General features: G+C 33.4%; 1 protein-coding gene across 1 annotated transcript; it reads right to left on the reverse strand.

Moving 5' to 3' along the window:
- Positions 1-8,944: 8,944 nt before the first annotated feature.
- LOC110893099 (protein FAR1-RELATED SEQUENCE 5-like) lies at positions 8,945-11,203 on the reverse strand. The gene is made up of 6 exons (XM_022140220.1): positions 10,881-11,203; positions 10,508-10,703; positions 10,085-10,292; positions 9,743-9,838; positions 9,593-9,644; positions 8,945-9,518 (listed from the first exon to the last, which is right to left on the reverse strand). Exons 1-6 carry the CDS (start codon positions 11,201-11,203, stop codon positions 8,945-8,947), a joined length of 1,449 nt encoding a protein of 482 aa, XP_021995912.1.
- Positions 11,204-16,339: the final 5,136 nt, after the last annotated feature.

Here is a 16,339-nt window from a genome sequence, read left to right on the forward strand (position 1 = left end):
TAACGGTAATTTCAAAAAGAAAGGTCTTGGTTTTACTCCTACAGAAAAACAGAAAAATGAAAAATATGTTCGTGATTTTAAATCCAAAATGTCATTTGTTTCAGGTACATCAACTGATGAAGAAGAAAAGACAAGTTTCTGGAGAGAATCAAATAAAGAGTTCCTTGTGAAGAAGCAAGACGAACAGAAGCGAGATACAAGAACCTGTTACCGATACAACACTGTTGGACACATTGCAAAAGATTGTTCGAATGCGATACAATCAAAACAGGGAGTATTTCGTAAAATCAAAGAGAAAGTGTTTGCATTTGAATCACCACTTGATAGAACAAAACTGTTTAAAGATTCTATTTTTGAAATTGGTGAGAGTTCCAACAAGTTTTACAAGAAAAGAGCAAAATTTGACAACCAGAAATGGGTTATTAAGAGTATTGGTGAAAGCTTTAGCGATGATTCTGATGGTTCAAAATCAGAGGAGCTATCTTCAGGCGATGAAACTGATTCCACAAAATCAGTTGAGCCACAAGTTGTTTCAAATTGTGAAGCTGATGCAAAAAATGAAAAATCAGTTCCGATTGTTAATGATGAGGAGTTTCCATTACTTTGGGCTGAGAATTATAAAAAGAAAATTGGTAAAGTTGAAATTTCTAACCAATTTTATCATGATGAACAGGAATTTGATGCTGAAAAGGTCTTTAACCCCAAGGTAAAACACATCTTTGGCAAGATGATTGACCGAAAAGTCAAAGGGGTTAAGGAATTTTATGAGAAGAAAACAACGAATGAAAAGGTTGAACCATCCCTGGTTTGTGACTGGGATGGTACATATTATGAACAGTAAGTCTCAGGACTTGCCGGAGCTCCCAGGTTGGTAAGCGTGGAGCATGAATCGGCATCTTTCTCAAATTCTATTCGGTAATGTCAATCATACAAACGGTAAAAGGTTTGTTTGAGTTTCTTACAAGTGGTATTAGACGAGTTTATTTTCTACAAGTAGTACAGAGGTTTCTGAACTGCAAATGGTAAATCAAGGACATTAACTTGTACTTGGATTTTCCTACATCTGATTGAAAGACAAGATGATGAACCATAACCCCGAACATTTGTTGGATGATCCTATAAATGGTAACCTACAATTGGTAAAATCAATCAAACTTTTTCTGGAAAAACCATTTTGATTAAAACAAACTTAAGTGTTTTGAAATCTAAATGGGAAAATAGTTTGTTGATAGGGGGAGTTCTGATTGTTATGCGCTGATGAATGGCGAATTGATGTGATTCGATATTAGTTGTCATATTTTTGTATAGTTTGTTTTTCAATTGGGTCAAGAGTTTAGTTTGTTGCCAATTTTCGTTAATGTGTTTGCATTTTAGGGGGAGTAAGAAAATTTCAGAAAATCCAAAAACATTAGAAAATTTGAAAAAGTCAAAAACATGATAAAATCAAAAATGAGTTTTGTTGCGAAAAAGAGGAAATGATAGTACATCAGTGGACTATCATAACATGCTAAAGAATTGGAAAGTCAAAATGTGATAAACAATCTTACTGCGGATGTGTTAGTAGATTTTCGCACATTTAGTAAATTGAAATGAGATATAAACCTAAATCAAACTTGCTTGATTCGTGGGTAACTATTCTTGAATATATGGGTAACCCCCGAAATCTTGTTTGAAAGGTCCCGTATTCTGAGATACTATGTCTTTATACTCAGTGATATCTGGGGTGTTATCCCGGGACTTCTGCTGAATGGAAGTTCTGACCTAGTCCCCGGATAATACTTTCTGCAAATGCTTGAAAAAGCGGCGCCCTCAGCAAATCGATGAAACAATAAAATTGATAGTCATTGCTGTTGTAAAAAAGATCCTCTAAAGGGGACCCACGAAAAGTCGAGCCGTCATCTCTCTGCTGAACGGAAGTTCTGACCTGAGCTCTCACGGTTTCGCATTTACCCCTTTACAGATATCATCTGTGGTATACTCACCTGTAAGACTGAATATTTGGGATCTGGATACAAGAGTATATTCAAGTGGAGTGATACACAATTAAGTTTAAGTTTCTAAAATATTAATATCGTATCTCGAATCAATTGAAGTCTGTGTGAAAATTTAAGTGGACAAACATACTGACAATCTAGGTAAATTGTTTAGAACTGAGAATGTTTAAAGCTTAACGGTGTTAGTGATATGTTTCAAAACTGATATGATCCTCTTGCATGAGCTCACAAAAATATTGTTTGTATATAGTTTATTTCTGCATTTTCATTTTCTTTCAGAAAAATCCAAAAAGATTTTTGATGTGTTTTAGCATAATTTTTTTTAAAATACAAAAAGATTTTTGACAACTGATGTTGAAAAGCTGATTTTCAAAATTCAAAGTGCTAAACATGATGAACATTTGGTTTGGGTGTCTGTGTTTGTTTTGATAAAAACAATGTCATAATTTCAAGTGGTTCATCATACAGATAGAAAATTAAGAGGGAGTTAAATGTTGGTGCACATTAGAGAGTCTGAGTTGGTGCATGTTTATATGTTTAAATGTTGTCATAAATCTTATGTTTGTGGTAGAGTTTATGCAGGAAAGTCAACATCTGAGGGAGAATATGTAATACTTGAGGGGGAGTACCAGTTGGTCTGAACAAACTCAAAAGATGTTAAAGCTTTGTGAAGGAGAGTCTGTTGATAAGAAGAGAAAGAGATGAAGATAAAGAGAAAAGCCCAGTGGATGATCAAGACAGAAGATTGAAGACAGTGTGATATGACTCGATGACACTCCGTTCGATGGCACTCCGTCAACATCTGAGGGGGAGTCTGTTGGTGCATTTCATCTGTTGACTTCGTCTTGGATCGAGTCATAGTATTAGAATGTTAAATCAGGGCACGTTGTACGAGAAAATAGAAGATTGTATAGGTTTTTAGGAGTAGGTTCGCTCATTTGGACTTGTGTGGTTCGCTTATTTGTCAAAGAGTGTGGTCCGCTTATACGTCCAAGGTTGGTCCGCTTATTCGGACATGGTACCTTGGAGCGGACCAGCTTGCCTATATATAGTCATATGAGCGGTTCATTTGTAACGATTTGTCAAAACTCGTACCGAGGTGCTGCCGGATCGAGATTGTACCAGAATATGTTATATATCAATAGAAAAGGTGTTTAAAGTGATATTCAAGCTGTTCCTGAATCAAATACTTGTTTTCCGCACCTGTATTTGATAGAATTACCTCTGATCGACTCGTTCGGGTCGCAGAACGATCCTACATTCGTAAAAGGAAGAACACTTATCTTTTAGTGTAACAAGTCGTTTAAATGGAAGAGCCTTGATCTTTTCTTCGGTTTATATGATTTTTATGGTAGATTTTTCCAGAAAATGGGTGTAACTTCCTTCTTCTTGGAGAGGACGTGAGAGATATGGGTCTTTTGATTTTGAAGTGTGGCTGAAGGTTTTAAAAGGGATAGAGAGAGGTCGTTGGTAAAGCTGTGTGTTTCTTGAGAGGAATTACAAATTACATCTTTAGAACTACATCTTGAAGATAGGATGAAGAAGGAAGGAAACCTTTTTGTGTTTTTTTGATAAAGAATGGAAAAAATGGAGAAAGATTTGCTTTTTGTGTTATGTGGTTAAAAGATGTATGTAGATTTATAGGCTGTCATAGGGTTATAGTCATAATAATTAATTGTATTCTTTGTTTAAGCTAACATATGCAGTTTCAATTTTTTCTCAACAAACAATTTACACCGATTATACCCTTAGATGTACTCTCACCTATTATTATATTGAGAGAAAGGGAGAAAAAGCAACAGATATCCAAAAACTCATCTTAGCCATCCATCCATTCTAATCAATGGCTATTACTGGGTTTCTAGAGTTTCTTTAACTCAAGTGGGTTTTCAATTTATTCTTGCCATATATATATAGGTAGAGATTCCTGTAAAAAAGGGTTTTTGTGAGAAAGGTAAGAAAGAATCTACTCCATTAGATCTTTGATCTAATCGTTGAGGTCATAATAGCAAAATTATAAATAATGTTTACTATTAAACATATTAATTTTCTAGATTAAGGGTATATAGGTAAATTTAACATTTTTAAATTAAGAAACTAACATTAATGCACATGTAACTTCTCCCGTCTTTTTTAAACGTCAATAACTTTTTATACATAACATTTAAAAAAAATTACACCATAATAACGAGCATTTTTTATCTTTAATATGAGTACCATATTGCTATACTTATATAGAGAAAAAAATATGTTTCGATCAGATGTTTAGTCCATGAATGGTGTTACATACTTGCTGAATGGTGTTATATATACTTACTGAATGGTGTTATATACTTGCTGAATGGTGTTATATACTTGCTGAATGGTGTTATATACTTGCTGAATGGTGTTATATACTTGCTAAATGGTGTTATATACTTGCTGAATGATGTTTATAGAGATTTAAAAAAAAATCAAGTTCCTTAATTAAGGTGGTGGTTATGGGAAGTTTTTAATTAACTTAATTAATGATAAAATTACTTATTTACCCTTTTAAATTAATTTAGATTTAGGACACATGTCATCTCCACAATATTTCTCACCTTTCTCACACTTTTAACCTTTTTTTACAATAACCTTACCCTATATCTAACTTATAATAAAAGACTCAAAATAATGCCACATGGCATTCTCTCCTTTAACCTCATAAATTTTATTTATAATTATTTAATAAATTTCTTTTAATGTTAATATTAATAACTAATATATAGATATCATTTATTTTTATCCTTATCTTTGTCTAAGATTAATAAATAACTTCAATTTTGCAATTTAGACCCTTTATTTTTTTACTTTTAACCCAAAGTTTTTCATCTTTTGCAATTTAATTCCAACTCTTTTTTATTTTCAATTTTGGTCCACCATACTTATCATCTTTCCCAAGTTTTTTGTTTCGTTATAAATTTTGTGAGTTAATGCACCGCAACGTGTGTGTGAGGTTCAATGTATATTTTTTCCCGTTTGACTGGCCCGTTGCAGCACAACTATTTTTCTCCGTTTAACAAGTTCGACCAACTTGCGGGTCCTGGATTGACTTAGTTATTTTTTTCTATATTTTACGTTTCAGTTTAATTTCTCTGCAACGAGCGTTCGTGATTCAAAGATTTTACGTCTGTTTTTCGCTCGGCATTATTTTTTTTTCTTTTTTATTTAATTTGTTTTTACGAGCTTTTCCGGTGTTGCTGATCACTGACAGTGGTATAGCATTGGTACTATTTGACACGGTTTTACAACAACCGCTGCAACGCAGGGGTTTAATACTAGTATATATATATATATATATATATATATATATATATATATATATATATATATATATATATATATATATATATATATATATATATATAGTGGAGGGTTCAAATGAGAAGAAAAAATTGCTTATGAATAAAAAGAACAAAATCAACCAATAAGAATGCTTTATTTTATAAGGGTAGTAAGGTAATTAGAACAATTTAATTAATTTATTACTACCCTATAACTAAGCTATTCAAATTAAATAAATATTGATTTCAAATTTAACCCCTAATATCTACGTGATATCCCACATGAAATTTCTATATCATTTTACACATTCACACACCAATTTGTTGTGTATTTACCTACACAGATCAATATGTCAAGTGTGTTTTTCTACACAGACAACATTTCAATATATAACAACCTGTACTACAAACACCACCATTTGAAATGTGTATTCATGCACACACAATAATCAAACAGCTAGTAACAAGTACCGACACACACCAACATATTAAGTGCCTATCATACATACCCAACAATCTCACAACTAGCAACAGGTCCCTACACAAACCAATCTGATCAAGATTGTTCCTACACACGATATTCTAACAAATGTAGTAAGTGTAATAGTGATTGTGGATGAAATCTTGGTGAATGTGATGTTCACCATGTAACCGTCAATGAATTAAATTATCTACCATACACCAAAATGTCTAGTATACCCTTTCAATTAAAGAATTGATGTAAAAGAGTTACATATTCATCCAAATGTCATCTTTATTGACAACCTTTGATCAAATAAATTGTAAGGCTAAGATTAATTTTATATCGTTCTTAAAAGAATAGTCTTCTCAAATGAACCTCCCCCTATATATATATAGGTAGAGGATCCTGTAAAAAGTGCTCAAAGTGTGAGAAGTGTGAGAAGTGTATTATAACACTATATATAATACTATATAACACCATATAAACACCGTATAACAATATGTAACACCATATAATACCATATAACACTTTGTAACACTATATATCATTATATAACAAATATAACACTATAGGGTGTCTGATAGCATGTCTATGATAGATGTATAGTGTTATATTTGTTATATAATGATATATAGTGTTACATAGTGTTGTATGGTATTATATGGTGTTACATATTGTTATACGGTGTTTATATGGTGTTATATAGTATTATATATAGTGTTATAATACACTTCTCACACTTTAGCCCCTTTTTACACTATCCTTACCCTATATATATATATATATATGGGTGGGGTTCCTCTACAAAGTGTGTTTTTCCAACAAAGTGTAGAAAGTGATCTTAATCGTTGGATGAGTGTGTTTGATGGTTGAGATCATTTTGGTGGTATTTTAGTAATATATGTTTCTTAAAAATAGGCTAATTTAATTGAATGGGGGTAGATTTGTCATTTAACTTGTATTAAATAAGGAAATAATTGCCAATCATAAACCACCTCCATAATTGTCGCGATTTTCTCTTTCTCCTTCCCTCTCTCTAATCCCTCACATCCGGAAACACCAAATCATACCAAAAATAAAGATAAATAAAATCTAGCTGTGTTTATAGTACTGTGTTTTATTGATAAAACACAAAGTGACGAACTAGTGACTAACTGCTAAAACACAACATCCAGAATTTGTTTATGATAAAACACAATGTGATAAAAACCAGTTACAATTGCTGACTGCTAAAACACAACGTGACGAATCAGTTACTGGCTGCTAAAACACAACATGACGAATCAGTTACCAGATGCTAAAACACAACGTAGATGTATTCATAACAGTGTGTTTTAGTGAAAAAACACAATGTGACGAACTAGATGAAATACGAATTTAATGTGAATATGTTGAAGCGATTGTATTATAATCACTAATTCGCATTTGAAATCAAAAGGATATTTAGTTTCCTTAAAATTCTCATTAGTTAGTTTAGGATATAATAAATTCGATAATTAAAATAATTATCAAATTACTATCATGCCCTTTTGATAAAAATATGTAATTGGCACATGTCACAAGGATATGACTTCCTACAATTTGTAGAAAAAGTTGGCTTTGTAGCCAACTCCTACTCATATATATATATATATATATATATATATATATATATATAGGGGAATGTTCATTGGGGAACACTAAAAAAGTGGGGAACAGCGGGGAACCGGCCCAAACGAACTCCGATTGGACTCGTTCCAACGGCGTTGGAACCGGCTCGTCGAACCCTAACTAAGATCTCTTAACCCTAAACCCTAAATCCTAAACTCTAAACCCTAAAGCTAAAAAATAAGGCTAAAACCTAAGCTAAACCGTAAAATCTAAAGTATAAACCCTAAAATCTAAACCCTAAAGGCTAAAGCTAAAGCTAAACCCTATAGCTAAACCCTAAAGCAAAACCCTAAACCCTAAAGCTAAACTCTAAACCCTAAAGCTAAACCCTAAGGCTAAACCCTAAAGCTAAACCCTAAAAGCCAAACCCTAATATATTTAGGGTTTAGGGGTTATGATTTAGGGTTTAGGGTTAAGAGATCCTAGTTAGGGTTCGACGAGACGGTTCCAACGCCGCTGGAATGAGTCCAATCGGAGTTCGTTTGAGTCGGTTCCCCACTGTTCCCCACTCTATATATATATATACACGGTGAGGATTTAGAGAAAATGCTCAAAAGTGTGAGAACGGAGAGAACGCTTATGGATCGTCAGATCAAAACAATCTATGGACTAGATGACGCGGTGGAATTTTCGTAAATAAAATCACTTTTATTAATCTGGCGCGCTTCAATAAGGGTAAAAGGGTCTTTTAACTTAACATAAAACGCCAAACTCACGCTATTAAAATCCCGCCTCAACACACATAGCGCACTTCATCATAATATAATGCCATAGATATAAAACGCCAAACTTTGTTTTTAACCGATAAAGCTGAACAAACAGTACTAAAATGACGGAACTTTATTACGAGCATTTACTGCAATAAAAATCGCGCCTAAAATACGCGCCAAAACTTCCTATATAAACAAACTCTCAGAATTACTAAAATCCACACCAAAACCACAAAAACCTATATTTTCCTCTATAGCATTCATCTTATAAACGCCAAAAAAAAAACAAAATATCAAAGATTCAAATCCATGTTTCTTTGATATACACTATTTTCTCAATAAACGTTCGCTCTATGTAATGAGCAAGATCCTCAATATAAACGCCAAAACATACAAAAACCACAAAACTTAAAAAAAAAACCATTTTATGGAGATTCTGTTTTTGTTCTCTATAAAGTTTAGCTAAACGGGATGGATAACATTGTTACATATCTTTTTTTGACTGAGGATTAACAATGTTATCCATTTCGTTCAGCAAAACATTACTGAGTTTAGCACGACCAAAAATAGAAGTTTATGGAAGTTTTATTTAGTGGCGTTATTGTTTTTTTTTTTGGCGTTTGATTTCCTTGGTTGTTTGTTATTTAATTTCGAAGTAGCCTGTTATGAACAAAGAGATAGAAAAAGATGCAAAAAAAACGCCAAACTGAGAAATGTCTGTGTTCTATAGCATTGAAATAAAAAAACGCCAAACTACTCTACACTAGCTCTCAAAGACCATCTATATGTGTTCTGCAAGAATGACAAATACAAAACACCAAACTACTCTTCACTATCTCTCGAAGACCTTGTCGATCTTCTTTTAATCACGGCCTGTTTGCATGTTGATGCGTAGTGTCCATAGGCTTTGCAGTTCTGACACTGTCTTTCTTTGGCCCCAGGTTTCGACTTTGATTTCTTTTTGTCGATTGCTATCTCCTGTTTAGATTTCAGGCGCATCCGAGAACCAGAACCTTTGGATTTATAACCTACAGGGACTCTTATCGGTTTCTTGTCGTTTTTATATTGACCAGTTATCTCAGCAAATCTATCCCTAGAACTAGCGGGAGGAGCAACAATCTGCATATCTTGAACCTTCTTCATATAAGATTGAACATGATCCTTGTATAAGGATAGCTCCTCTTTATTACTAGATAAACGGTTCAAAGTGTATTCGGTTGAATAAATAATACCTCGCATCATACTTTGCACATCAGGATCAAGCTCGGTCATATATTCACGACTAATTGAGCATTCAGGAGAGCAGTTTGGGGAGGCCTCTTTGCGCCATCTATTCAGAATGTATTGTTTTGGGAATTCCGTAATGTCCACAAGTCTCAAAACATAGAATATATGTCTACATAGCAAACCAAACTATTCAAAACGTCTGCATGAGCAACTGCATGTGCAATCAGACTTACGGAACATTACCTGAAAAACGCCAAAAACAATATCTCTATAACGCCATGCATAGAATGTTTGTCTAAAAAAGAAAAGAACACATTGCATATGATAAAACGACATTAACAGAAAACGCCATAAAAACCAAAACGCCATTATTTACCTCAAATAAGGATGTACAAAGCTGTTTGAAGTCATTTACGTAAAACTTAACAAACCCATCAGGCTGATCTTCGTAACGTTGATTTATGCAATCCGCAACTCCAATAAGCTCAGCTTGAACGTCACAAAAAAATACTTTTTGTGTATATATCAACAGCTTGCCCTTCCAACAATTTGTAACTACTCTTCAACTGGGTTCTTTTGTATCGAGATTCATGATCATTTTTACGATGTGTGTGACGTTGTGCTTCTATTGCAGTCTCATAATGCGTCATGAACTCCACAAGAGTAGCTTTCGAATTGCACACTTGACCAAAAAATGATTCTCGCTCTCCGACCTGGATGTCGTTCGCATAAGACCAGACATATGCTCCATTCTATAGTATGCAGGGATCCAAGATTCCCTAAGTGCAAAAATATCTGATAGCCAGTCCTTATCTTCTAAATTGAATTCTGCAATAACCGCTTCCCATTCTGATTCAAACTCTTCAGGTGTGAGAATATCCGTCCACACAACACCACAAATACGTTCTTTAAAATTGGTGGAATTGCATAGCCTAACACCAACCTATAAATAACACGAAAACGCCATGCATATATTAAAAAAAACAAAAGACAAAACTTAATTAAAAAAACAGTAACAAGGTACAAAACACCATGTATCTTAAAATGCATTGTATACTAAAACGCCAAAGGTAAAAAAAAAAAAAGCATAACAACCTTCAGAGAAAGTTTATGCATCACATGCCACATGCATCACTGATGCCTCGTGTCAACAAATACAACAGAAATAGCCTTCTTCATCGTTGGATCTTGGTCAGTGACAACAACTTTTGGTTGAGAACCAACGGCTTTTAGAAAAACTCTTAACAACCAAATATACGTATCAGCAGTTTCCGACGCCAACAATGTTGCACCAAATGTAACAATGCAGTGATGATTGTCTATACCAGTGAATGGTACAAACACCATAGAGTATCTGCATATGAAAACGCCATGAGAAATGAAACAATAATAAAACGCCATTGCATGTAAACTAGTAAAACGCCATTGCATGTAAGCTAATAAAACGCCATTGCATGTAAAATATAAAAACGCCATTGCATGTAAATTAATAAAAAGCCAAAAACAAAGAAGTTGAATTATAAAAAATTACTTGTTGGAATGATACGTGGCGTCAAACGAAATCACATCACCAAACACGTGGTAATTACGTTTGGCTTGATCGTCACACCAAAAAAGACCCTTCAAACGATTCTCTTCGTCTGTGATGTAATCATACGAGAAATTAGGCTGGGAATGTTTTTTTTCATTCAAATGTTTCACAACCATATCAGCGTCATATTCCCCTATGAACAAGTTAATTTGCCTCTTATAGTTCTTAAATTCAACCTTGCTTGCGCCCACATCTTCAAAACCGCCAAAACAAGTCTTCATAACATTAAACGCCTTGACATGACCCAAATTCAGCTTAGACATGTTGTGTATAACATGCTTCTGGAGCTGAGTGAGGTGTCACTCAGTTGGAAGAAAATGCTTATCAAGACGTTTAACAAGTTCATGATTGTGCTCCTCGACAAACTTATACACCTTCCAAAATCCATCCTCAAATTCTACACATAACGGTGCACCACAATCAGTCCTCTTTGAAAAGTTAGATCGCACTACTCGCTCCCTTTGATTGGAGTCCAGCGTATCAACCTTCTTGTCCTTATATACCCCAGCTCTCGTACACAAGAAATACTTAATATGTAAGACACCTTTAGAGTTTGTCTTTGTAGTCTCTTTACTGACTGAAAACCCATACTCCTTGCATACTTAACATACTAGGGGTGCTAAACGGGTCGTGTTCGCGGGTTGGCGGTTCAACCCGACCCCAACCCGAAAATTTTACATGAACCCGAATCCGACCCGAACCCGAAAATCGTATTATACATACGAACCCGAACACGACCCGAAGTTTTGTGGGTTGACCCGAACACGACCCATTCAACCCGAATTTTTTATTTTTTTCTGATTTTAATATATTAAAATTAAAATTTACTTAAATAACACAAATGCATATATGACAATTATATTTAAGTGATAAAATCTTATGTTAATATCTCTTTTTTGTTGTAAAACTAGCCTAATAGCAAAGAAGAAAATAATAGGGAGAAGAGATCTAATATTTCATTGATTGAGATATGTATTACAAGAGATACAAAGACTATATATAATTGAGGAAAACTTGTGGGACAAGCCTAATCTATTTTAGGTGTTGATAACCACATTAATAATAATATATTCATAACACTCCCCCTTGGTTATCAACATAATACGCTTGATGCTGCCTTGTTAAAAACCTTGCTAGGAAAACCCGATGGGACAAAACCATAGCTAAGGGAAAAAGAGTGCAGCGTGTAATGCGCATTATCTCCCCCTGATACTTCTAGATCAGGTATGTTGCCTCATTAAAAACCTTACTAAGAAAACCCATTGGGATAAAACTTAGTTAAGGGAAAAAGAGTGCAACTTTAATAAATCTCCCCCTCATTATAATATGTATCCTTTAGTAAAGGGTGTCCATCATCCTCGAAAGTTGCTCAAAACTTTTGTAGAATGATTTGTCGTTTGATGCCTTGAAGTGCAATCCTTTATCTTGAGTAATGTTGTAAAATCTTCTTGTGATACTTCTAGTGCTTCCTCTTGCGAACAAATACCATAAGATCCAAGACTATTTGTGTTACATTCTTTATATCTACAAGACTAACAGAACTAGCTTTCATGGGTTAGTAAAATATAGACACATATCATTCTTACCTTTAGGGTATCGAAATATCTGCTTTACCATTCAAATGTCTCTTCATTGGACATGTGCTATATCATGTTGACAAATTCAAATAAAAATATATATTATCATGCATAGCAAGAAAGTTAAGTTAATGCACAGTTGCACTTTAGCCATGGTACTTTTGAAATGAGAATCTCTACTTTGGTAGGAGATGATAATAATCATTTCTTATAAAAAGTGTCTGAACAACCTTTAACATACTATAAGGTTGAGCTCTCTACATACTAAAATGTCCCACCAATATCTTCTAGATGTAGTTTGATAGATGAATAAAAGTACGATTACAAGTATACTCGAAGTGCAAGTCGAGTAATAGTTAGACTGTGCTAGGGTCATTAAAAAAATTCCCCTTCTAAAAGCTCGCCAGTTTCTCTTGATGATGCTTAGACATCATCACTGTAAATTGCGATTATAGTGAACTTTTAAGAAATAACATTTGATAAAGATGGATGATATTATCAAACTTATATTGCTCTTTATTAGAATATATCATGAGTTGTATAACACTCAACTTGACTATTTTAGTTCATACTATCTTTAACTTTATAAAGATACATTCTTGAGGTTTTGAAATCAATGCTTTAGGCATTTACAATCATTCACTTACTTCTTTCCACTTTGAAAAGCAATGTATGTGCATACACTCTTTAGGAGTTCTGTTACATAAACCTCCTTATTGATTTCTATATCATGTGCAAGGATGTCTTGAACACTTGCTTCATTTGTATAATACATATTGTACCATGCTTATACACTGTACATTGAGATACCATAAGCACCAAGCACATGTATTCTATGTATGTTTATTGGTGCACAAGAATTACATCCATAAGATGTTTCCACTTAACCTTATAAGCACTTAAATGCTTTAGGATACTCATCGCGAGTTCCAGTTATATTCAACGTATTCAAATATGAATCTGTATACAACGATCATATCGTTCTCGAGAACTTATTTTACATGATTTTAATAAATTAAATCCTTGAGGGACTTTATGTAAACTTGTAGTATCCAGTGATTCTTAACTTTCATAAGACACATATCAATTCTCTCTTTATATTACCAGACTAAGTAAATATTGGAAAGCCAATACATCCACCACCGGAGAATACGTCTCCTCATAATCAGTCATAGGTCTTTGCGAAAATATTTGTGCCACCAATTTTGCCTTATATCACTTTATTTAATTTTCACATGATTCACATAAAAGACCCATTTGTATCCAACATATTTTACAACTTCGGTTGTATGGACTGTTGGTCCAGAAACTTTCCATATTATTAGAGAATTCAACTCCGCCTTATTTGTGTCTTTCCATTTTAGCCAATCATTTATATGTTTTCATTCATAGGCAGACCTTAAATCTTGATCCTCGTCACTTCATCATTTCAAGCGCTATATTATATACAAAAGTATAACAACGTCGATTTTCTTTCGATTCCATACATATCTTAGACATGATACAACTTATCGAGATATCATTATTTTCAGGTACCCGAGGTTCTTCTTGAACCATCATGTCTACTGTCTCTTCAGGAGATCTTATTACTATAACCTCGACTTGACCATCTTAATTATTTGCTCCAATTTTTGAGGAATTTTATTATTCGAATCAACTAGTCTACCACGCTTAAGGCATGCAATAGACTTATTACAAACTATGTGGTTGTCCTCTTAGGACACAAATATAACTGGAGCATAAGAAGTAGATTATGTGACTTACTTAGTCACTCTATTTGGGTCAGTGAACTTGTCTGGTAATTTGTTATTTAATATTGGTAAGTGAATTATCCTTTGAACTTCTGGTTCACCGTTTATAGTTTAAGGATCAAGATGACATGATAATTCATTCCACTTTTCACTTTCCAACTGCTTGTTATCTCCCCCTAATGTTGGGAACATTCATTCACTAAAGTGAAAAACAATGAGCCATAAACAAATTTCTCACTAATGGCTTTAAGTATTCAATAATAGACGATTATTTATACCCAACATATTCTCAAACTTTTTAGAAGTCCCATTTGTGCGGTGTGATGGATGAGTTTCAATATATGTCACACAACCAAAATCTTTGATGAGACATCTTTGGTTCTTTACCAAAAACCAACTGTATAGGGAGAACTATAACTTATTGGCTTGATGTGAATTAATGGTACTATATGTAAAATTACATGTACCTAAATGAACTTTTGCTCCTCTCATGATCATTGGCTTTGTAATCTATAGTACACGTTTAGTGATCATCTCAACAATAACACTTATTCTAATGATCGTTAATAACTTGGAAATCAAATTCATTATTACCAAATAAATATACTAATATGGATTAATATGCTTGCTATCACATTAGCTAAGCCACAATCACACCAATTTCAAGTTGTGGATTTGATAACCACTTAGACGATGCATTGATTTAAAAACACTAAATGGTATCATGTTTGGATATGCGTATCCTTTCTTTATTCCAGAATATTTAGGGATTCACACCCTATCTTGGTTGGTAAATAATTAATTTCTTCTTCAGAGCAAAGACATCTTTAATTGCCAGGAAGAATATTCCAGTTCTTTATTGTGTTTCACATCATCATTGACTCGGCGTGGTCTAACCGATCATGCCAATCAAATATCATGATCAATAAACTTCTAGTTTATGATCATAGATGTATTACTTTCACGTATGTAATACAAAAGTAAGATACAAGAGAGATATCATTTGAAACTATCATGTTATATCACTATCATTATTTCCACATATTATTCGCATATTATCACCCCCCTTATATTGCCACTTCTAGTGGTCGATCTCATTATGACTATCATTACAATATTAATAGTCGGTCTCACTATTAACTTGGCTATCTTACATTTTCTGATAGTTCGACCTCATTACAACTTTCTCACAACATTTTCAATGATAGTTATACAATCACATTCACTTCAGTGAATGGAGTAGAGCCAACAAAATTTCATGGTTCCATAATATTGCGACTTTAGCATATTTGAGATATGACAAATGGAAATTGTTTGATATGATTTTTCTTGTAAATAATCTTCTCTTTACATAATACGAATAGAGAAGTAACTAAATGTTCGAGTCATGTAAGATTTATCGATTAAATATCTTATGATCTTTCATAACTTGATAATAAGATTCAGGGAGTATGACACTTCAGGTGTCATATCTAAGCATACATATGCCCTTTTATGATAGTGATAACAAACCAACTTTGGTGTAGTTTTTCTATTTAATACTAAGTCAAGTCATATATTACATGTTATAAGTTGCCATATATAAAAGCTCTATAAAATAATTTTTTTTTCATGACAATAAACAAATATACATATATATATATATATATATATATATATATATATATATATATATATATATATAGGAAGAAGATCATGCGAGAACCACCTCTTATTGCGAGAACGCGAGAACCAATGTGAACACAACCAAAAATGCCTAAAAATAGCTAAAAATCACACAAATTTTTTTAAGCCACTAAAAGTAGCGATTTGAGCATAAAAAATATTAAAAAAATAGATTTTTATTTTTGATTTTTTTAGATTTTTTTAGGTTTTTTGGGGGTTTAGTTTTTAGCATTTTAGCTTGGGGGGGGGGGGGGTTAGGTTTTTGGGGAGTGGGGGAGGGGGGTTTAGGTTTTTTTTTGTGTGGGGGGGGGGTGGGGTTAGGTTTTTTTTAGGTTTTTTGGGGGTTTTAGTTTTTAGCATTTAGCAGGGGGGTTAGATTTTTTTAGCTATTTTAGGTTGTGTTCAC

The sequence above is a fragment of the Helianthus annuus genome, chromosome 12 (assembly GCF_002127325.2).
Source record: "Helianthus annuus cultivar XRQ/B chromosome 12, HanXRQr2.0-SUNRISE, whole genome shotgun sequence".
Taxonomy (NCBI): domain Eukaryota; kingdom Viridiplantae; phylum Streptophyta; class Magnoliopsida; order Asterales; family Asteraceae; genus Helianthus; species Helianthus annuus.

What these genes read in the sequence shown, in the direction of transcription:
- LOC110893099 (XM_022140220.1), bottom strand. Translation starts at nt 11,203, where the DNA reads ATGTCTAAGCTGAATTTGGGTCATGTCAAGGCGTTTAATGTTATGAAG. An exon ending in GCCACGTATCATTCCAACAA is followed by an intron (nt 10,704 to 10,880) that starts GTAATTTTTTAT and finishes TTTCATATGCAG; the next exon opens with ATACTCTATGGTGTTTGTAC. An exon ending in TAGAATGGAGCATATGTCTG is followed by an intron (nt 9,839 to 10,084) that starts GTCTTATGCGAA and finishes GTGACGTTCAAG; the next exon opens with CTGAGCTTATTGGAGTTGCG.